The sequence below is a fragment of the Phyllostomus discolor genome, chromosome 4 (genome assembly GCF_004126475.2).
Source record: "Phyllostomus discolor isolate MPI-MPIP mPhyDis1 chromosome 4, mPhyDis1.pri.v3, whole genome shotgun sequence".
NCBI lineage: Eukaryota > Metazoa > Chordata > Mammalia > Chiroptera > Phyllostomidae > Phyllostomus > Phyllostomus discolor.
The window spans coordinates 76,095,348-76,119,679 of NC_040906.2; the positions used below are offsets into that span (position 1 = coordinate 76,095,348).

The 24,332-nt window shown below is 36.4% G+C and overlaps 1 protein-coding gene across 3 annotated transcripts in view; it reads right to left on the reverse strand.

Annotated features, from left to right (window-relative positions):
* The window catches only part of ARHGAP15 (Rho GTPase activating protein 15), a 626,777-nt gene that overhangs the window by 100,150 nt on the left and 502,295 nt on the right, over positions 1-24,332 (reverse strand). Inside the window, exon 13 of one of the 3 annotated variants that reach the window (XM_036023541.1) lies at positions 21,397-23,066. The exons of the other annotated variants lie outside the window; for them this stretch is intronic. Coding sequence (XP_035879434.1) covers positions 23,047-23,066 — 20 coding nt within the window. The 3' untranslated portion in view covers positions 21,397-23,046. Of the gene's footprint in view, positions 1-21,396; positions 23,067-24,332 lie in introns of those variants that run through there. 3 annotated transcript variants of the gene reach the window in all.

The following is a 24,332-nucleotide window of genomic DNA, read 5'->3' on the forward strand; positions in this document are numbered from 1 at the left end:
CTCAAGAGGAATATGACACTCTGAAAAGTAAAATTCTGAGGACACAATTGCACATGATTCTGATGAGAAAGACAAAGAATAGTTAGCCAAAAGGACTGATGTGGCTGTGAAGAGATATTTTCCATGAATTAATTCAGATTTTTAAAAAAAATGAATACTGAAAGAGAAAAGCCTTCATAGTCCAGTATGAATATACAAGAGAAGTGCCAAAATGAGAGAAGAGGGTAAGGAGGGTGAAGACACAGCAAGGGTATCAACTTAGAAAAAAGGACTCATAATTAAGTCCAAGAACAAGTCAATAAGGTACGTATAGAGACTTGATGATTAAGAGATGACAGAGAGAAAATAGGACTATTTAAAACCAAACTGAAAAGACTATGAACAATGAACAGTCTGCATCACATAGATGGGATGAGCAAAGAACAAATCCTAGTCTGCCTATTTTTAAGGTAAATGCCAGTTTTATGTAATTTTAAATTATATTTGGAAATATTACAGGCCATGTTGACTTGATTGTTACTTAGTTAGGAAACATATAATAAAATAAAATATTAGATAAATTAGATTACAATCAACCTGAATTAGTGATAAATTCAGACAGCAGTCTTCACAGTACAAAAGGATCACTGCTCTTTATCTTGAGGTAGTGTATTTTTCTGTATAACCATGCTATTCACAGTTTGCCTCTGCACAGAAACAGCTTCCTAAATTCTTCAAATAACTTGAGATTCCAAAATTGTTTATTAGGGATTTTACTAATAGATAACATGCCCCCCATACTCACATGAGCAGAGATGAAAAATTGGACTCTGAATTCAGACTGATGCCACCTTGTATATGTACCTCATTAAAACATACTAACACACACACACACACACACACACACACCAGAAAATATGTCCTACATTCTCCTTATCTGTAGGAAATAAAGTCTGAGGGGAGGTTTTTATTATCAATATTAAATTCAGATCTGACCTAGTTAAATCTCCTAGAGAGGATAAGAAGGACTGTGACTCGACAGGCCAGGAGAGGAGAGTTTTCTCACCAATGAAGCCCTTGGAAATAATTCCCCTTCAGGTAAACTGCTTTTAGAAAGCACTTTTCAGTTTACCTGCCCCCAGAGTGAGGTTCAAAAGAAAAGGGAGTAGAATGTTCTCTATCAAGATCTCTGGGCTGTTGTGTTTTCTACTGCTGGAGAGTTGCTTGATTCTGAACAGTATCACCTTCAGGAATAGGAAACAGTCATTTCTTTACCCAGACAGTCTTTTAATCTTGGAACAAGGGGGCCTAGAAAGCTATTTTCACAGAAGGCTTTTCTTGCTTTTAAAAACAATCAAATTGGTTCCAGTGGAGTGGGATGTAAGGAAGTACACCTCCTCTACTTCTACACAAGTAATTGGACTAGCCTAATTAGATTGCCCAAGTGTTTAGATACCATGGTGATGGGCACTTTATAAGTACTGTGTGTAGCTAAACTGTGACAATAATAGCCACACAGTTCGTTCTGATAGATTAACAAGACACACTCCAAATGCTCTGCTATATTCCATAATAATTATTGATAGTTATTTATGTTGACATTTTTGGCCATTTGTGGTGTCCTTTTAGTCTGGACCTGTGGCTAGTGTGGTCAAAGATGACTTCTGCAGACAAAGATATCATCTTGTATGCAAGGTAAGTATCATTGCGGATTCTGCACAATAACTAAGCAAACTGTTATAACATAAACAACTGCCATCCAGAAATCAAGCTGCACTTAATCAGTTCAGAGTTAGAATATGTTTAGATGAGACCTGCCAGGAGTAAGAAACCACATATTATATAGAAGGTAATGGTCTTTGGTCCAGGAAGAAAACCAAATGATATTCTCTAGTTGTTGAATGAATCCAAAAAATAGCCATACGGAATGCTGAGGTGCTTTGTTTTCCTTCTCAAACTTTTTCTTCTGCTTCACTGACAAGCTGGGGCAACCTTAGTAAGAATGAGGGCAGGGAGCAGAATGAAACTGCCGATGTACATAAGCAAAAGGAAATTGATTCATATTTTCAGTCTATGAAATTACTTTTTCAAAACTGGATGGTAATATATAGTTTTTAAGAAGGTTTGTAAAGTCTTTCATACTACCTGGCTAAGATAAACTCTTTACTATAGAGGAGAAAGGGAAATTAACTAACATTTTATAATGCCCAGAAATTACAGTTCATGTCATCAGTGTTTACAGTAATGCTTACAATAACCCTACCATCTGGGTAATGTACTCATTTTAGAGATGAGAACATTGAGGTGCTGAGTGTTTGTTGGTTGCCACACTCTGTCTCCCAGTATGTGGAAGGGCCCAAATTTGAACCTGAGTTTGTCTGACTACAAACTGGCTCATTCTTTTCCCAAAACACCATGTTTTCTTTCCTCACTAAGTAATGCTGCCCTAGAAAAACAGGTTACTCCCTTCACCATGAGTTTTTCGGGATGTTATTCTAAATTTGATTATACTTTCACCCTTATGAGTATTTAACCAATGTAGTAATGAAAACATCCCTGGATAATATCATAATGCATGTGGATGTAATATAGGAATGTGAAAAGCAGCCATATTTAGAGTAACACCTGGGTTCCAGTTTGGAGACTGACAGTTTTAACTTGTGATGTTAACAGTGTCACTTAATCTATCTGAGTCCTAATTTATTTTGGAAACATGAAGGTGCTTATAATACTTCCAGAGTAGATGTCAAAAAAAATGAAAAACTTGAATGCTTTAGAGAAGAATATAATGCATTTTAGCCTTAAAATTAAAAACTTCCATACTTAAAGAAGTGGTTCACTTATTGGGAAACACACTGATGTGAATCCATTGATTTTACCAGGCTGAATCAATGCTATACTGATAATGAAACATTATTAAGGACCTATAAATATGTTACACCTTTCTTGCTTCCTTTTTAAGGCAGGTTGTGGCAATCTCAGTGGGAATGCTTTCAGGGAAAAGAATCCAAGTGCTGATTTATATATGTAACAAATTGGGTATCTGTCCTTTTGAAATGTAAAAGTTTCTCTTACTCCATTATTTTTAAATTTACTTAATGGCACCATAATTTAACAAATTGCTGAAGCTATAATTCTGAGAATCTGTTCTACTTCCATTTTTCTCTTATTCTCTATATTTAATTTCCTCTATTCTCTACTGTAAGTAGTAAATGTCTGTGAGTTCTCTTCTCTAAACATTCTTTAAATAACCAGTAGCTTCTTAACTAACTCCCTGTCCGCCATCTTCCTTTTTCACCACCTTCTGTCTCCGCAATACATGTCACTCTGTAAATTTTATTATGCCATGCACTTGTTTGAAACCCTCAGTGGGTTTTCAGTGCCCTAGGGATAAAAGCCAAACTCCATGAAAAATCACAGAAAGGCTTTCAGAACATGGTAAATGACTATTAGTTCATTTAACAAACTAAAAAAGAAAAACCCTATGATTATCTCAGCAGATTCAGAAAAACTTTTGATAAAATCTAACATCTATTCTAATGAAAACTCTCAGGAAATTAGAAATAGATGAGAAGGAAAAGCCTACAGCTAGCATCACACTTAATGGTGAAAGAGCAATGCTCCCCAGATGGGAAGCAACCTGACAAGGATATCCACTCATCATTTCTACTTAATGTTGTACTGGAGGTTTTAGCCAGTGCACTGGAGCAAGAAAAAGAAATAAAATGCATCCAGATAGGAAATAAAACAAAATAATGCTTTTAGTCAATGTAGAAAATGTGATGATGCCCCCCAGAACTACCAGAACTGCCTTGGCTGCATGGCTCAGTCAGTTGGAGGGTCATCCTATGCACCAGAATGTTGTGGCTTGGGATTTTTGGTCAGGGCACATAACTGGTTTGTGGGTTTGGTCCCAGTCAGGGTGTGCACAGGAGGCAACCAATTGATATTTCTCTCTCACATCTCTCTCTCTCTGTCCCACCTTCCACCCTTCCTCTCTCTCTCTAAGATCAATGAACCTATATATCCTCTGGTGGGGATTAAGGAAAAAAAACCCCAGGATCAATAATTGAGTAGCACAATGTTACAACACAGTATCAATTGTATTTTTATATAAAAGCAATGAACAATAAGAAACTGAAATAAGAAAACAATTTACAATAGCAATGCAAAATGTTAAATACTCAGGGATAAATCTGACAAAAGATGCTCAAGATATGTATAAAGAAAATTTTAAAACACTGTTGAGACAAATTAAAGAAGGTCTAAATAAATGATGGATATAATTGGTTCAGTGGTTGGAAGACTATATTGTTAAAATGTCAGTTCTTCCAAAAATTATCTATAGGTTTAAATCAAAGCCAGTCAAAACCTTGGTTGGCTTCCGTTTTTTTTTTTTTTATAAATTGACAAGATGATTCTAAAATTCATGTGGAAATGCAAAGGACCAGAAAAGGGGTAAAGGACTATGACCTGCAGCACATTTCTAACCTGCTGTCTGCTTCTGTAAATAAAGTTTTATTGTGACATAGCCATGTTCACTTTAAAAATATTGCCCATGGCTGTTCTTCCACTAAAAGGCAGAGTTGAATATTACAAAAAAGACTGTATAGCCTACAAACCTTAAACTATTCACTATTAGAGAACTACTATTGCTTTCAGAGGAAAAAAGTTTGCCAACTGCTGACCTAGAATAACAATAATAAGTTTGAAAAGAACAAAGTTGGAGGACTAACACTACCTGACCTTAAGACTTATTAGATTTACAGTAAAAAAGACATTGTGGGGCTAGCACTGAGTTATAAAAATAGTTCAATGAAGCAAAATAAATAATTCCACAGTAGACCTATAATTACATGGATAACAGACTAACAACAAAGGTGCAGAGGCAACTGAGTGGGTGGAGGAGAGTATTCTTAACAAAGCGTGTTGAAAAAATTGAATATGCACATGCCAAAAGGAGGGGACTGAGATCCATACCTTTAAATGTCATACAAAAATGAACTCAAAACGATCAGAAATCTAATGTATAATCTAAAACTATAAAATTGCTGGAATATAACATAAAAGAAAATCTTTGTGATATGGAATAAGGCAAAGATTTCTCAAGAATGGCACCAAAATACAAACTATAAAGATAAAATCATAAATTTAACTTTATCAAGAGCTTCCATTTTTCAATATACACTGCCAGGAGAATGAATAAGGGTTAATATCCAGATTACATACAAGTAATGAGTCTCAAAACTCTTAGCGTAAAACAACCAACCTAATAAAAAAATGAGCAAATTATTTGAACAGATACTTCACTAAAGAAGGCATCAAGATGGCAAATCAGCATATGAAAAGATGTCCAACATTATTGGTCATTAGGGGAATGCAAACAAAAACTGCAATGAGACACCCTACAAACCTGTTAGAGTGGCTCAAGCTAAAAGACTGACCATCTCAAGTGTTGATGAGGATATGGAGAAATTGCAACTCTAATATATTGCTGATGAGAATAAAAAAAATCACGTAGCTACTCTGAAATACAGTTTGGCAGTTAATTATAAAGTTAAACATACATCTACCATGTGAACTAACCATTCTATTTCTAGGTATTTCCACAAGAGAAATGAAAGAATATTTCCATACAAAGGCTTATACACAAAAGTTCATAGCAACTTTATTTGTAATAATCAAACACTGGACAATCCAAATGTCCATCAATAGGTCAATTGATAAGCAAGTTGTGACTCCATACATAGAATAATACTCAGCAATAAAAAATGAATAAACCCTCAATACACATAGCATTGATGAATTTTAAAGTAATTGTTCCATATTAATGATCAGATCAAAAAAATAAGAGAGTACATATCATATAATTTTACTTAGGTAGTACTCTAGAAAGTACAAACTGATCTATAGTGATGGAAAGCAAATCATTTGTTGTAAGGGGTGGTACCAAGGAAAAAGCATGGGGAAACATTTGGGGATGAAGGATGAGCTCATTATTTTGACTGTGGTGATGATTTCATAGCATATACACATGTCAAATTATGTCAAACTTTTCAAGTTGAATGCTAAATCTGTGCACCAAATTATACCTTAAAACAGCTGGAAAAAATCCATATGAACTTCTTCAATATTGAGCACTTTTTCTGTTTACTATTATAGTTTTTATCAAAAACAAACTTACAACCAAAGGGAGTGGGTTTGAGGGTAGGAGGCAGGGGTGGGTGGGGCATGGTGGGGTGAAATGGAGACAACTGTACTTGAACTACAATAAAAAAAAGTGAATATGGCCATAACAACAAAAAAACCCCAAACAAACACACAACAAAAGCAACCAAACTTAAATGTACTTCACTCCTGGGTAAGCCTGGGAACTGGAAACCTATATCGTAGGAAAGCCATTGCATTTGACATTTTCTGCTGATGACAAGGCATAAGTAATTGATGATTTTATGTATTCAAAATCTACTTGGTGCATCAAAATACAGAATTTTCCTCCAATAGTCCCCTAGGTCAGCATGAGAAAGTTTCTTTACCTTGCCAAAAAATGGACAACATAGGTGAATGTGTGGATATTGGTGAAAATAAGGCACATAATGGGTGCTATATAATCAAACTTTGGAATTAATTTTAAAAACAATATTTTACTTTAAGGCTCTGGTTGTAAAATGATAACTAATTATATGAGGTCTGTCCAGAGAGTATCCAGCCATTTCATTTAGTATGAAAAATGGAGATATTTATTGAAGAAGATACAAGAGTCAAGAAACATAGTGTACAGAATGATGATGCCTCAGTCCCCTTCAACGTAGGTAGTACCTTGGGAACCTTACACAATTCTCCCAATCATCATCAGCCATCCCATCATATTTTCCTGAATCTGATCAATGTTCTATAAAATCTCTTCTCTTTCAAAGGTGATTTTAGTTTTGGGAAAAGCCGGAAGTTGCAGGGCATGAAATCTGGGCTGTAGGAGGGCTGAGTTACCTGGATGATTTGATGCTTTGCCAAAAATATCTGCACAAGATGTGTTATTTGAGCAGGCTCATTGTCACAATAAAGCTGCTAATCACCAGTTGCCCATAGCTGTGGCTGTTTTCATCATATTGTGTCTCTTGGCCAATGAGGAACATGGAAATAGTACTCCTTATTAATTGTTTGGCCTGGAGGCGTGTACTCATGAAGAAGAACACCTTCCCAATAAAAAAAAACACAGTTAACATGGTCTAGATCTTGCTACAACTTTGTTGTGCCTTCTTTGGGTGTGGAGAACCAGGTGACTTCCATTGGGATGACTGGGCCTTCGTTTCCAGATCATAGCCATAGACACATTATTTTTCTTCAGTTATGACCTTTTTGAGGAAATCTGGTTCATTGGTAGCAGTTTGAATTAAATCATTGGCAACTGCAGCATGATGTTTCTCTTCTCTGGTAGCAGAAGCTGTGGAACAAATTTTTCCAAGACACATTTCATGGCAAGATCCTGCGTCAAAATCTTGGACACAGGAATTTTTGGAATCCCTAGATCAGCTTCTAGTTCTCACACTGTCAGTCTCCGATCTTTGTTGATTGCACCTGTATATGTTCAACATTTTCAGGTGTTTTTCTTGTTGCAGGCCTTCCAGAATGTAGATCACTTCCAATAGATTCTTGACAATCTTTGAAGCACTTGTGCCACACTTTTATTTGCACCACACCTATCACATCCTCTCCAAAAGCCTCCTGAATCATCCAAACAGTTTCCAAGGAGGAGTGTTCAAGCTTAACGCAAAATTTGATGCTAATTTGTTGCTCTACTCACTCAGTTATTTTAGAATAGAACAGCCACACAGCACACATGCTCACTCAGTGGCATATACTGTTCCCACTGACTAGTACAGAGGAATCGTCATTGTTCATGCATGTGCATTCCAGTCCACTCTCATTGGCTGTCAGGTTACACTGATGTTGCGTAAACTGTTCTTTTTTTAAAAAAGTTATTTTATTGTTGTTCGATTATAGTTGTCTGCATTTACTCCCCACCCATTCCCCCTGCCAGCCATCTCCACCCTCCTGCCCTGCTTCTACCCTACTTGGTTTTGTCCATGCGTCCTTTACAGTTGTTCCTGAAAACCCTTCTGCCCTTCTCCGCATTGTTCCCCCCTACCTCCCCTCTGGTTATTGTCAGTTTGTTCTTTATTTCAATGTTTCTGGTTCTATTTTGCTTGCTTGTTTATTCTGTTGATTAGGTTCCAGTTAAAGGTGAGATCATACGGTATTTGTCCCTCACCACCTGGCTTATTTTGCTTAGCATAATGCTCTCTGTTCTTGTTATAATAACAATGGCTGGACTTTTTGTACATAATAGAGAGGCACATTAATTGCCCCCAGATAGATATTACAAATTAAATAAAAAATTTAATTTGGTTCTCAGTAATATACAATCCTTGCCAATACCAAATGAATTTATTGGCAATCAGGATTTGCTATGTATAAAGATCTTTAATTTCACCTTCCTTAAAATAAGGCAAAGTCTCTTTCCTTTTCTTCATTTGGCTGTGTTCTTGACCTAGAGAATACCTATTGAGAGATATATATAAGACTATGGGAAATCAGACAAAATACTTGACTTGATTCACCAAGAACTGCAAATATCTGAGGAAGGTATTTTAAAATAGATCATGCAAGTATAGAATTTTAGAGCAAGAACAGATAATTAGAGATTACTTAGTTTAATAAGCCTAAATATAAAATCTGAGAGGACAAATGAATTCTCTGATGTGGTTGAGCTAATTGGAACCTAAACAGGAAAGACTTAAATCACTTTCGAATTTGCTCTTTTCTTGGTAAACTGTACGTGTCCTTCATTATGCATGGTGCTATGGAATATAGGTGAAGAAAGGACCCAATGAAATTTGATCGTATTATTGAAAAAAAAATCTGTGTCAACCCAACTTTAATCCCCCAGCCTATAAGGACCCACACTTGGGAAGCATTTTGAGTTGTTTCAGGTAGTAATTAGTTTCTGATTTTTTTTGCAAGGTGCTAATTGAACATGCCAGTTATTGAATGAATGTAAAAGAAAAAAAAAATTACCAACATGAAACTGGAAGTTAGGTGATGATTTACAATCTTTCAGAGAATAATTTTGGCCCCTTCACTTACTCTGGCAATCTCCGAAGTATAATGCATTTTATAGGACAGGGCATTTCAATTGCGTTATTTATGGTAATGTCTTAGTTCCTTAGTTTCCCATCTGTAAAATGGGTATAACCAGGTTCTATGGATGCCAAGGGACCAATTCTTAGAATGCCCAATAATGTATTTCAACAGCATTGATACACATGCAGAATTTTGTCATTTTTATTTCCTTGTATTAAAGAGCACACGTTTATTCAATACCTTCCTTATTCAATGATTGTGCAAAACAGACTACATCTGCCGGAGAGCAAACATTGTTTCCTCTCTCCAGATGTCTGCTATTTCTCCCAGAAGTTGGAGAGCATTGGACAAGCAATAACAGATGATGAACACATGCATAACTACAAATGGGCAAGCTGATTGTTTTCAAAATTGGTATAAACATTTGCTCTTGGGTTGAGATTTAGCCCATAGCAAATCTTTATATTTGCGTTATAAACTCCAAACTTAAAAAATGTTTATAATGGAAGTGCTGACAATGTGAAAATTCAGTTATGGTCAGAAGAGCAGTTTTGTTTAAAAATGCCATTTTACGCTTCCATATTTACTTCCTAACCAGTGACTGAGATGTCAATTTTTGCAAAGTTTTCTTTTCCAGTCCAAAGGAGAATTTGACAACTGTTTTGAAATGAACAAAAGATCTGAATTTCAGCCTCTTGCTTCTTCAACAAATACCAATTAGAGGGCAGAAACACATGCTGGTTCCTTAACTGGCTATATAGATGCTGATGATGCTGATGTAATGATGAGGATGAATGAGACAGAAGAGAATTAAGTTTGTTTCAATAGAAGTTTTGCCTTTTCTTTTAAAGATTTTATTTATTTATTTTTGGAGAGGGGGAGGGAGGGAGAAAGAGAAGGAGAGGAACATTAATGTGTGTTTGCCTCTTGTACATCTTGTACATCTTGGGGACCTGGCCTGCAGCCCAGGCACATGCCCTGACTGGGAATTGAACTGGTGACCCTTTGGTTTGCAGGCTGGCACGCAGTCCACTGAGCTACACTAGCCAGGGCAAGAAGTTTTGCTTTAATACAGTACTTGAAAAAGAAATGGAAGCAATTATTAAAAAATACTTTGCACTGTAGGGCCATGACTATGCCAAAACAGAGTGAGTGTATGGATTAGAGGTTATAAAGTAAGGTCAGAGAAATGCCTTGACTTGGTTGTAAGTCACTTGGCATGGCATTAAATGCATTGTTTTCACTATGGGGTCAGAATTACAGTGACCTTGGTCATCTGGTCAAGTGTCCCTCATCTGTCTCATTATGTTCATATAGCCATGGCCCTTTTGCACAGTTGACTTGAAAAGACTGCACTACTATTCACACCCATAATGGTAAAAAGAATAAAAATAAAATCAAGAAATAAGATGCAAAAATATGCTAACAATGAATCTTTATGAGCATGGGTTTTTTTGAAAACCATGAGTGGGTGAAAATCTAGGAAATTTTATATTTGCTACAACTCATGGTGGGAACCTCTGCTATAACTTTGGATACAAGGCAACTAATTTTATTTGAAAATCTATAACTATTATTCTTGATTATCTAGATTCTTACCTAGATCCCCATTTATTTACAGGGGGATTTAATCATTTTATAATAAAATATGGGAAAATATAAAAGTAAAACAGCCCAGACTCAGTTATGTGAATAGGGAATGACTCCCCATGTCTGACTCCAACATGTGGAACTGAGCAGGATCTTGTCCTGCTCGCTCAGGTTCAGATATGGGAACAAGGACTAATGGCCTCTTTTCCTGCCATAAAAAATGTCCAGCAAAGTTCTCTTGAAAATGTTAGAGTCTCTTGTAGGCAGAAAAAATATGTTAAAATCTGAGTTGCCCTGTGTTACTAATACTTAGAGGTTACCCAATACTGTACTCAACTAGAGAATGAATGTAAAATCTTAATATTTGTGTTTTTCTGCATTCAAACACAAAATAGGATACCATGTCCACAACAACTCAGACTAATGCATAAAGGAGAGCTAAAGCTCAAATAAGAAACCTAAGTAACATGAAGCTATTCAAGCATTAGGAAAGAGGTAGTGCTTTGTATGTTTGTTTGCAAGCCTCAAGCCATGCAAATGTTCAACCTTGCTCAAGGTTAAGAAGACTCCCCTTGACCTTATAGTGTATATGGGGAGTGATCTGAGTGGTGGACCTATCCTCTGAGTGGACAGATATTCTGAGGATTAATACTCAGCCCACTTGTGCTGATAGATTTCTGAAATCATTTTCAAAAGTTTATATATACCATCAAAATATAGTGAAAATGGCACATACATGAAAATATGGAGTCCATTCTCATTTTCCATATTAATAAAAATAGTTAATTTATTTGGAATGTTGAAACACTTTGAAGTAAAATGTATACCTTGAATAAAATGGTACAATATAAACCTTAGATAGCTAGTTAACGTGACTAGTTATTTTGAATTTAACACTACATAAAAATGATGTATATTTGCAAATTAAGTTAAAAGTGCTCTAGTGAATGGATTTAGAGATTTTTTCCCAAATGAGATTTGCTTTGTCTTCTTATAATTATTGTTTTGAAGACTGAAATGTGTTCTTTGTTTATAACTCGATGATTCCCATAAAGGTAGCACTGTAGCAACACATAAAATAACTATAATAATTTGTTGTAATTGAACAAAAATGTGGTCATGCAGAAAGCACCTAACAGCCACGGCTTTGGTGAATTCTTCCCATAATCCTTCGATCAGCACTGTAATGTGAACAGATCTAAAATATACTCTCTAATAAGCGCCTTGCTTTTTTTTCCCTTAACTACTTGGTGATATCCTAATTAACCATGCTCAATTGATTGCTTTCAAAATAAGAACTAAGAGCTCTCATCTAGTCAAGTGGAAGCTAATTCAACTCTTTTACACTATGGAAATGATACATCTCACATACACACTGGTTCCCACACCCACACACCCACCACGTGTCGTTTATTAGCAATCTCATCTGCTGGATCTTCTGGTTTCAGTGAGTATAGCTTGACAGTCACATTTCTATGGATTTTTGTGTACCATTTCCCTTTTAATACTTATGGGTATAAATGCTCACTTTTCATTCACAGATTTAATTATTTTGAAATTTGTGTGTGTGCGTGTGATAATTTGACAAGCTCTCACATCCAGGGAATATGCTGTTTCACTTGGGATAAAAAAAAGAAAAGAGTGAATAGGAGAGAATGAACTCAAATCATACAGAATCAAAATCTGACCACTTCATGTCCTAACCCAACTTGCCTCTCTCTTTCTTCAAGTCAAAATTAAAACTTCTAATTTGAGTTGACAAAACCCTTAATGATTTGAGTAAAAGATTATGGTCAGTAGCCAGAGCATCTACAGTATGTGTGTGACGTTACTCTTCGCTAGAATACAGGGTTTTGAGATCGTTATTACTGAGTGTCACATGAACATCTTCTCTTCTCCACTCACACAGATAAGTGAGAGTGGATGACACAATGTATAGCAGAATATCATACACAGACCTGACAAACTGTTTCAGCAGATGTAAATCTCAGTCCAAGCATTACACAACAGGAGTTTAAAATGGTACGTGTAAATCATCCAGACCTAAGCTTCTTAGGAAACACAAACCATTCTCTAAGGACATAAGAGACTAGAACTTCAGAAGACGCTGTCTCACTGTGGGAAGGCAGACAACAGCGGCTTGCGGACCACCCTGGTGTGCAGTAACCAACAATGCAGTGGCCCACTTTGCAAAGGCGTCAGACAGTCTGTAAGCAAAAAGGCAGAGCCTCCAACTGAGACAGGCCTTGCTATTAAGTGGCTTCCAGTAAAAAGAAAAAAAAAACAGCTATGACATATGCAGCCGGTCTCATATCACAATATATTTCTCTTGTGTTCCACCTTGTTTCATATGGAGCAACTCCATCAAAAGTGTCATCCTGAAACAGCCAAGTAGTGAAAAAGAATACCTTCACGCTCTCACAGCCTTTCATGTCTTCATTACACAGTTGCACTTGTAAATATCTCATCACATGCCTGTTTTGCTTGCTGGACTGTGAATTCCATGAAACTGGCAGCACGTCCTGTTCATCTTATTGTCCCTAACTTTCAACATAGTGTGTCCTAAGGAGCTATTCAATACATATCTGGTGGGAAAGTTTTCTGTTCTAGAACTGCTCTTGTTTATCTGGAGATTCCAGGCAAACCACTCCATGTGTTTTAGCTTCAGTTTCCTCATCTAACGAATGGGAATAACACAGCTTTAAACATTTCACAAGAAATTAGCCAAAGAGATTATATATTTGAAAATATTTAAAAATTTTTCTTAAAAAGCATGTGTTTGCAAAGTTTAGTTTTGGATATTTCTTGCAATATAAGTTAAAATTTCTGAATAACATAATTATTCGATGATATATAATATTGTTGAATTTGAATTACTCTGACAAACAAAAGTTCTTGAATGTTAAAATAGTTCAAAAGAATCTTAATTTGTATAATTTATACAACACATTCAATGATAAAAATAACAAAGCAATTACTTCAGGAAGTATTGAAAATATTTTAGTTTACTTATAATTCTGACTTGGTATCAGCAAAATACCTCAAGGAATGCTGCTAATACCTGCTGTGATAAGTAGAGAGACAAAACCACATTTTGTCAATAGGGGTAACTAGCACACACTGGGCACACAAATAGAAAATAATCATGTGGAAGAAAGCATAATTAATTAATTCAAGCTTCAAGATAAGATCACTGGATGCTGCTGACCCTACATGTTAATCAGTTGATTGATTAATTGCTACAATCATAATAATTATATGGTGCAAATCTAAGTGCACTTAATGATAGTGTATACTTGGAGTTACAAGTTCTCTTCAATCTGTATATCCTTTCTCTTTCTTGAATCAAGAAGTTGGGAAGTTGGTTTCATTTACTTGAAGGATATCTTTTGACTTATAAAGCTATAGAGCTAGAAAGCTGTCAAAATTAGCCAACCTTCAATTTTGCCAATACAATTAGCCATTTTTGGTGATTTCTCAATACTCTGTTTAAAAATTTAAAACAATACCACCAAAAAATAAACAAATAAAACAGTCTCACCTATGAAATAAGGATTTCACAATATACATATTCATCAAATAGTATTACTCTTTTACATGTGGGAATCCAATTTTTTGCTTTATTTTTTTCCTACTCACATGTACACAGAGATGCACACATCCATATACATCATGGAATCTTCAATTTTGCCAAAATTTTCGTTCCCATCACTCTCCACTTCAGATCAGCTTTTGGTGTTTCAATAGCCATTTTTAGTTGGATGATCCTGAAATAATTTCCTGCAACACAAAGGTACTTTAAACTGTCTCAACCCTATGTCTAATTTGCCAAGAAATGATGCCAAGAAAAAAAATGGTTTATTGGTAAGTTGTGTTTGGTCCTATTTTCTAGTGTATATAAAATAACTCACCACCACAGCTTCACTATTTCTATCAAATAATGTCCTCTTGCTCACCTAAGTTTCAAACCTGACCATGACTACTTATCAAAATTGTTATTAAGTCTTTGCAACCTTTCCTTTTTCATAGTCTTTCTCACCTATGTGTTCTTCCCTTTTCTTCTTTCACAAACTAGTCAAAGCTTTTTAAGTTGCTGAGGGGCACAAAACTCATTTAGCTACTAGATTCCTAAACTTTTACATGAATACCAAAAACCTGGAGAACTTGTAAAAGTAGGTTCTTGGGCTCCATTCCCAGAGACTGTTATTCAAAAAGTCTGGAATGGGGTCCCCAAAATTTCATGTCTAACAAGGTCCCAGGTGATTCTGACACTCCCAGTCTACAGACCACACTGCTGAAATAAGTGAGTAGCACTTATTTTATAACTTTTCTGAGGTCACGTATCTTCTGAGAATTTGTTCCAGAAAACACATAGGTGAACATTAACACAAATCTGGCCAACAGTTTGGGCAATAGACTGTGAACCTCTTGCATATCCATTGATTTCAGTTTCAGAATTTTGATACAGTATAATTTCATCATTTTGCAGAGAGAAAAAACTGGGTCCCCAAACAAATGGGTCCTTTGCCCCAATTCATGTTGATTGGTGGCCAAGTGTAGTGCCAGGTAGATAGTGCAATGGGGTTTTCTGCCTTCTATCTCCCCTCTTAAACATATCCTGCCAATTACCACCACCACGATTGCTCTAAAACTGTTTTCACTGAGCAGTAAAAATGTTTAATAGGGTTAAAAGTTTAATGGGGTTTTCATTGCTGTATATTAAAATTTAAACCCTTCTATAGTATTGAATTATCTTTAATTTATTAGTTAATTTATTGACCAAACATTTATTTAGTAGCTTTTCCATGAAAGACAGTGTGTTATAAGGCAGGAAGATATGAGATCAAATACTACATTTACAGGCTGCAACCTATATGGGATTTATAATACTGGCTTAACTGTATCTTTTCTCATCTTGTACTGCACCCTCCAAAATCTTTACTGCATTCTATTCAGATTCTTCACTCTCCCCAAAAACAACACACCCACTTGAGGGCTGGACATGTGCCCCTGTCCTTTCCCCAGCTGGCTCTTCAAACTCCATATGCAATGTATGACTCCTTGGTGACGTCATCCCAGCCACTGTACTTTTACCACTCCCTTCTGTAGAGCATTTATCGTCTTCATCACTTATTGTGCTGCTAGATCACATGCAGTTGCATATTCTTCTCTAGTGCATGGAATTCACATCTTATTTGCTTAGTATCCCTTTCAAAAAGTGCACACCCAGCCTTGAGGTCAGATGCTGTGATGTCAAGAACCTAGGAGAAGGAAGAGCCAATCTCCTTGTTTTTGTTGTTATTAAGGACAAGGGACTAACATTGATGGTTACCAAATATGACTACACATTAGAATCACATGAGTATTTGCTCACTAATTTTTAAGAAAAATTTCTCAACCTCATCCCAAGCACATTGAATAAAAATCTATCACAGTATGCCCAGGCATCTGCTCCTGCGACAGTGATTTGGGGTGAACCCACATTTGGAAACCCAGTAACTGATTCTGAGATCTCTTATAACATGGCCAACTGCACTCTTTTTATACTTTTTATTTTTAGTTTTTAATCACTATAAATATACTTATTCTTAGTTTAGAGACTTGGAGAACATAGAAAAGCAAAAAAAAAATGAGTAAAAAACAAGGACTGTATAATCATTCACAGACAACCCTTGTTAATATATTTTGAATAAATACTTTCACTCTTTTCCCTACTTATAAATGTTTATATATATTTTAAAATAAGTTTATACTGTACATTGCTATGCTCTCTTTTAATATTTATTGGCATTTTCCCTTATGAAGTAATGTTTTCCACAACACAATTTAACAACTGTATAATATTTGATTATATAAATATGCCATAATTTAAGCTTCCCTAAGTTTGGACATATATGTTACTTTCACATTTTTCCCATTTATAAATAACATTTTGAGAAGGAAGATTGTATACATTCTTATGTATATCTCTAAAAAGTTCCTAAAGTAAATTTCTCGATAGGTAAGAGCCAATACTTATGCATAGGTTTAGGCCTTTTGAAACAGGCAGCTAAAATGCCCTCCAAGAATGCTGTAAGACTTCCCATTTTCAGTAGGTAGCAGTTCTTGGCTCATCATGAACTTTAGCTGGCATTTTATCTATAGCCAAGTGTTTATGTCATCAGCAGTTTTTTATAGGTATCCTCAACTTATACCCCTATGGTATACTTTACTATGTGGAAATTGCATCTTTTGTTAAAGTTGTTAAATTTTTGGCTATCTTCCTGGTCGATTGCCACCAACATTAGAGAAAAGAAAACTCCAAAATAATTAATCTCCTGAAGTAAACTTTGATGAGACGTAACATAAAATCTAAAAACCTGAGGCAGGAGAATGCTATTTCTTTCGGAGTTACTCTATTGTAGCCATCTGTTTTATAAATATCTGGTTCGAAATAGTGTCAATTAACACTGATGGCTAATCTTAATAACTTGTACTTGTGAATATCAGCAAAACAATGTTGTACTGCTTGTGCAGTTACATTATGGCAGATTTTTTATGGATACACAGTCTCTCTCTCTCTTTCTCTCTCTCCCTCCCCGTCCCCCAACCCGCCCCCCTCAGAACTAGTGACCTAGAACACCCACTGCTAAGCAAGTATGCAAAATGCAGTGCTGCTTAGCACTGGGAAATCCCAGATCCGGTGCCAAAAGGTTCATAAATAGTAATGAAACCTCTTGTGTCAAAAGTGAGCACTATTTAACAGCAAGTAAGAACAGCCTTGGAGACACTGCAGCTGGAGTTGTTCCACTGCGAGGGGACAGAATTCGTGATGGTTGTGGTTGCAACGCCAGATTCTGGGAAGGCAATCTACTTCAGTCTGCAAAGTAAACTAAAGGGAATAGCTGCTCACACATGGTCCTGATGCCACCGACAGAAGAAACACAGCAACAGGAGCAGTGAAATAGGAATTTGGTGGCAGATGGAAAGGTCTGCGGGAAGTGTCCACCCAGCTTTGTTTGGCCCATATTCTGAAACAACTACAATAAACACTTAGTGTCATAATTTATATGCATATCAGTACCAATAAATCAGAATCATGCAAACAGTCATGTTTATTATATTCTTGTTGCTTAATATTCATGACAGTAATTTATTTTTATAGTACAGTTTCACTGTTCTCTCCACCATTGCTCTGCCTTTAAGTCTGGAGAGTTGTATTAGCAGTAGTTCAGGTAACCCTTTCAAGGCTGCCAAAGTTCACTACCCAATCAAAAGACGGCATTTGCTTGTTTAATTTTCCCCTTCCTCTCTCACAAACTTTTTAACCACCAGGATGAAATCTCTATAAACTGTATAGTGATACCAGATTGATATGTAGCAAACATGAAGACTAGACTCAGCATATTCCTCTGAAGACAGTTGTATAACAGCTTAAAAGACAGATACGGGCATTTGGAGGGAGCTAAGCAGTTAATTCTTTAATTTTTTATCAGTAAAATGGGTTAAATTAGGCACTTTCCACCTCTCTTATTCACCTACTCACGAATCCTTCCCGCTCTGCATTTCCGCAGTCCATTGCTGTCAATTACCATGAATTGTTAAAGGAGGAATTATATGAAACAACCACTACAAAGCATATTATGTTTTCCATTCACCCAGCACTGGAACTACAAAGATGGGCAAGACCCAGTTCCTATTCCAGACATGCCTAAGTCAGATTAAGAGATGAAAAAAATATTGTGTAGCTCTATACTTACATGTAAGACAACTAATACTCAGTTTCATATTTAAAAATTCAAGAGAAGTAATTTACAATTAATTGTCAGAGAAATGAGTCACAAACATACAAGCTTGGAAATAAAGAAGCTTGGAAATTATGAAAAAATTTCCCTATTAATAATACTGTCAAGATCTGTGTACTTTCCTGCATGTTTGCTCTGTTTCAGCAAAGATGTTAAACATTTTTTAAAAAGAGGTCTATCATTGAATGTGAGTGGACATGGTAGCAACATTTTAAACACATTTGGCTTTTACTATTATAAAAATAATGAATTTATTTTATAGATTCTATGAAAGTACATTTCTAGGTAAAGTGATGCTTTACTACAGTCCCACCTTCCAATTAAACAGCATGTATGATGAAAGTTGTCAGAAACTTTATGATGTCGTTTCTTAATTCATTACCTGGAAAATGTAGTAAGGACACAGTGTGTTTTTTCTATAAACACTTCAAAGCTTTTTATTCTTCATCTGCTAGGTGTATTTAGTGTTCACTGGTGTTTAATTTTATTTTTAAAAGTTTTTCAATGATGCAGGTGCAAGAATGAGCACGTATAACATTGCCTTGTATTCAGAAAGCAATACAAATTTTTCTTGATTTCATTTTAAATTGAATAATCAAGACAGAAGCCTTTCTTAAATGATGGGGTTTTGAAACCATCATGAGAAAAGAAATTTATTTGTATTTGATTTAGTTTCCTCCCCTGGTAGTTCTCTACAACATAGTGTTTTACTGAGCCACATCTAAATCTACTAACTATCTCATTTCAAAGTAAGCACTTGTTTATCACTTTGTCCAAATCAGGCAAGAGTGATAGTTTCAAGGTTGAGAGTAACAGCTTTGGAATCTTCCAGTTCTGGGTTCAAACCTCAGCTCTGCATCTTCCCACCTAGTAGCCTTAGGCATGCTAATTATCTTCTATGATCCTCAGTTTCCTAAACTGACATAATGGGAACAATAATATCTACCACAAAGGAGTGTTATCAGTATTAACTTAAATGCACATATAGCATTAGGCTATATTCAAGTGAAATGTGGTAAGTATACCATAATTTGGAACTGTAATTATTATGGGCAGTTCCAAGATTTATTTATATATTAACCTTGCTCTATTAGTTTACAATATTCAAAATTAAAACTAATTCTAAAAATAGTCCAAAAGTCTAAAGAAGTCTGTTTTGTAAATTTGGACTTCCGTTTTCTACTATTCTTCTTAGAGTACAGTGCGTAAAGTTTTTCCCAAAATGCAGTGAATTGTTATCTCTAATTGCTTTGTTCCAAATGGCCTTCCAGTCTGTGTTACATAATCTTTAAATGCATTTCAGGACTTGGTGGTGGGCATGGTGGATGATTGCTCAAATTACAAATGTCATAATGCTGAGAGGAAGATTGAATGATACAATTGAAGGATTTATAGTTAAAAATGTGGGTTTTGGTCCCAGTTTCACTGGTTACCTGACTAAGGTGCAATAAGTCTTGTGAATATGCAAAACCTAAAACTTAAAGCCAGAATCCCTGCTAGTGTTATTGCCTTGGCAGCCTGGGATTGTGTGAAAAGGGCACATTGTACACAGTTACATGCATGTTTTGGTATGTAGGTTCAAACTTAACATGAGAGAGAAATGGGTAAAAGTGACACCTTGGACTTTAAATTCAATTTCATACCCAAAGTGTATAATTAAATAATATTAATAAAGAGCTAATTGAATGGAAATAATGGAAAGTTATAAGGGAGGAAACTTCACAAGCACTAATAAAGTCATGCAATTAAAACAATCCATTGAAGTACACTTTCTGTTATGGACTGAATTTTTTGTGCTTTCCCAATCCATATGTTAGAGCCCTGCCCCCCAGTGTGATGGTTACTTGGGGATGGGGTCCTCGGGGAGGCAACTGGGTTTTGTTGAGGACACTGGGTTTTGTTGAGAACACTCATGATGGGATTAGTGTGTCATTGAAAGAGCAGAGAAAGAATGGAGAACACTAAACAAGAATTGGAGTTTATGTTTTAAATATTCCCAAATATTAAGGGACTGTTACAGAAAGATGTACTTTGGATCCTGATGTTGAACCAATGTGATTTTTCCAGCTATGTTCTAGCTGCTCTGTCTTTTCCTGTTTGTAGAGAGCTCTGGGTCTTCGGCTTGGGTCACACTGCTCTGTGCTTTTCCTGGGGCCCAGCTCTCAGAAGTCCTGATCCTTACAGGTTTGAGCACCATTGACAGGGATTTCTGAGGTCCTTCTGTGTCTAATATTTGCTTTCGATCTTTCCATTCCCCCCAAAAACATTTTCATAATGGAGCACAACGGAATAGAAATTTCTGAAAAATATTTCAATGAGGTAATAGTTCCTTCTTAGGTGCCAATTAGATGTTCAGGAAAAACTACACAAAATGTGTCAAAGAGCAATCTTGCTAGGGAGCTCAGAGTTAGGAGCCTGAAGGAGAAGCCCAAAAGATTGTTGATTTCATCTGTTGGTGAGACAGTATCAACCCACAACTAGCACAACAGATGGCACTAATTAGGTCTGCCCATCCGTTACTTGGCAGAGGAATAGACTTGAGATCTGAAAGAGTCAACCTTTCACCTGCTGGACATGCACAGTGAGGATAAAAAGAGAAAGGGGCCAAGAGCTGATTGGTTAGACAGTAATCATGAACTCAGGGTCTTTTAGAATTTGAATTTTCTGAAAAATAAAGGTGTTGTATGAAATAAAAGGGGGGTATTGCACATTTAAATGGAAAACTATAAATAAGTCAATGTAAGGAGAAAAGTCTCACAATTATCCAATGTAACATATTTATATTTCATGGATGTTTAAAACTATGTTTGCTTTTTTTCCTTCTAAATATATTGCTTTTACTCGTAAAACCAGCACTGCTACTTGTTTTCATTTTCCACGTTTCTGTTTTCCAAACCATAGGTAGAAAATATATGAGTAAGTCCTTAGGGGCAAATTTCATTCTTTAGATCACATGGTGATTTTCAGTGAGGATGTTCTGTTGTTCCAACTTGAGCAGCATTCCCCCAGGAAATTTGAGGAACTCCAGAAGACATCACTTCTGAAGCTTAAATCCCCAGAATAATAAGACGTGAGCCAAATGAGGAAATGCCACATTTTAAGGAGTCCATGATAGTCTTAGGAGCCATGGAAATAAAATTCCTTTGCTGCCAGAGAGGTGGAGAACCAGAGTAAAGGCAGGTGCTTGAGCGAATGAGAACACGTGACTGAGTTCCAGCAAGTCAGAGAAGGCAGGAGAAGGGCTCAGTTCTCCCTCTACGTCCGGGTTTGAAAATAACTCAAGGGAGGTTAGTGTAAAAATTCTCTTGATATTATTGTCAAAGTGTAATCAATAAGTCTACCTTTTTAAAGCTAGGATATCATAAGTTGTGAGAGCCAAGAAAGAAAAAAAGAAACGTTTTAGGTCTGGAGAACGAATGTGTGCATCTGTGTGTCTGTCCCTCCATGTATGTGTGTTTGTAAGGAGGCTTGACTTCTGAGTGTGGTTTAACTGGTAACTTTTAATGCTTTTATCTGTGAGAAAGATCTACTGTGTCACAAATATCTGCACAGGCTAGTATATACCTTAAGGTGTATATGCCACACCTTAAACTCTTCACCTATCAATGAGATATGGCCCTTCATAAGCTGAAACACAGGGTCCACTATCAGCAAGGAAGCTAATTTCCCAACAGGGAGCAAGAATTACTTTGAAGTTGTCTCTTCTGGTGTCACTGTGAAAGTCACAGATTTACCAATATTTAACAGAAGCAAAGCAGCAGCATCTTGGAGAAAATGGCCAGCCTCTGGGTTGTGATTAAGATGTGTGCTCCAGAGTACAGTGACAGACTTTGGACTCATCAAGTGGGATTGTACCTGGGAATGGCTGGCAGAACAAAAGAGAAATGTCATGAGAGAAAGAAAGTGGGAGTCCCTAGATGGTGAAGCAACAGACTATCCTATAATATTATCCTAAACATGTCTGGTACTGTTTGGAATTCTGGAAACAAATATTAAAGCAGAATAAAGATAGCCATATGTGTCACTTAAGGCAGCTTTACTAGAAGAGTGAAAAGGTTTGTGAGAATGGACAAAAGGTCATCTGAGAGTGTCTAAGGATAGTATGTCTGCACTCTGATTCAATAACACTAGCTAATATTTACTGAATACAATGTGCCAGGAAATCTGTAAGTGCTTTGTCATGATTAGAATTTCATTAAATTCCTTCCAGTCTCTGTGGGGAAGATAATATTTAACATCATTTTACAGATGGGGAAATTGAGGTTTAGAGTGGTTAAGAGCTGGTACAACTAGCTCTCGCAAATAGTAAACAGTGGAGTCAGAAGTTGAATGGAGACAGCACCGTGCAGGTACAGATTTTGGCTTCACTGATGAGAATAACCTCACTGAGAAGTTAGCATGTAAGTGGCAACCTGGAGTCAGGCCACTAGTGAGGGATTGGGCAAAGACACCCCAGGTACTTGAGGTACTCAACAAAGAGCCGAAGGGACCAATGACAAGGGCACAGCAAGAGAGGTGTGTGCCACCAGATCGTTGTAGGGCTTTGACAGCCTCACAAAGGATCTGGCTTTTCTTCCAAATGAAATGGCAAGCCGGGTGCAGCATTTGGATATTTGTAATTAGAATCCCACTGGATTGGGTGAGAGGGAAGACACCTACTGGAAAAGGAGTAGAGGACATTCTCCTGGAGATGTGGCCAGTCAGAGTTGGAAGTGGGTGGGTGGAAATTTCTTTTGGAAGGCTCCCTCAGTGGTGATCACAATGTGGTGTCAGTGTCAACCCCAAGAATATGAAGTGAGGCATCTCAGTGTGAAATGAAAGGTCACAAGCCCTCAGTTTCATTAGAATCTATTGATGCAGTGAACTTGATAACAGGCAATGAAAACCAGTCACTTAAATCCACCATTAGAGGAATGGGTCAAGATAACTGTTTTCCACTGAAGTATTGAGGAGAAGTTCTGCATTTTGTTATATGTCTTTTGAAAGCATGTCCATTTGGTGGGAGCAGGGATGCTCAGGAAGCTGACTCATGAAGGCTTACTGGCTGATTGCTCAGCTTCAGAGTTTATTGCTCGGAAAAGTGACCTCTTAAGAATATGGAAGAAAGGAGTGCAAGTAAAAGACAAGTTTTAAGGAAAAACAAAAAGACAAGCACGACATTTTCAATGGAGCTGGGTTTACCACTCAATTAATTTCAGCGTTAAGGAGCAATTTTAGTTCTGAATCACCTTTTAGTTTTACTTATAAAGGATTTTTCATTAAGTCAAATTAAGTAGATGGAGGTCCAGTTGTTTATTTTCTACCAACCAAAGCATTCCTACAAAAAGACACCTGTGCAAGCCATTTGGCTCTAGTCAACTATTTTTTTGAACAATTTATATATGAATATAATTAGAATGAGTTAAGAGACAAGCTAAGCATCAGCCATAAAATTTCTAGTTTGTTAAAGAGACACATACACACACTCTGATTAAAAAGTAACCACAAGAAAAAAAACCCACCAATTGGTAAGAATGTTAGCTTGCAGTGGAAACTTTAGTAGAGGGGGAGTATTTGTAAAATCTATCTTTACTTTAATTTGAACCTTTTTTGAAATGGTTGCATGGAGAATATTTTTATACTAGATTATTTTTACCTCTCTGGTTTTTTTGTGGTGGCCCTTCAAACGCTGCTTTTTACTTTCTCTAGTTTTAAGACAATTTGTCACTATCATGCTTTAAAGTTTAGCGACTGTTTGTAGTTAAGTGTCTTGCAAGCTCTGTTTCTTTTCTCCCAAAGAGTGCCATCATGGAGTTGATGATGCATCAGAAATAGTTTGAACAAAGGGCAAGATAAAGT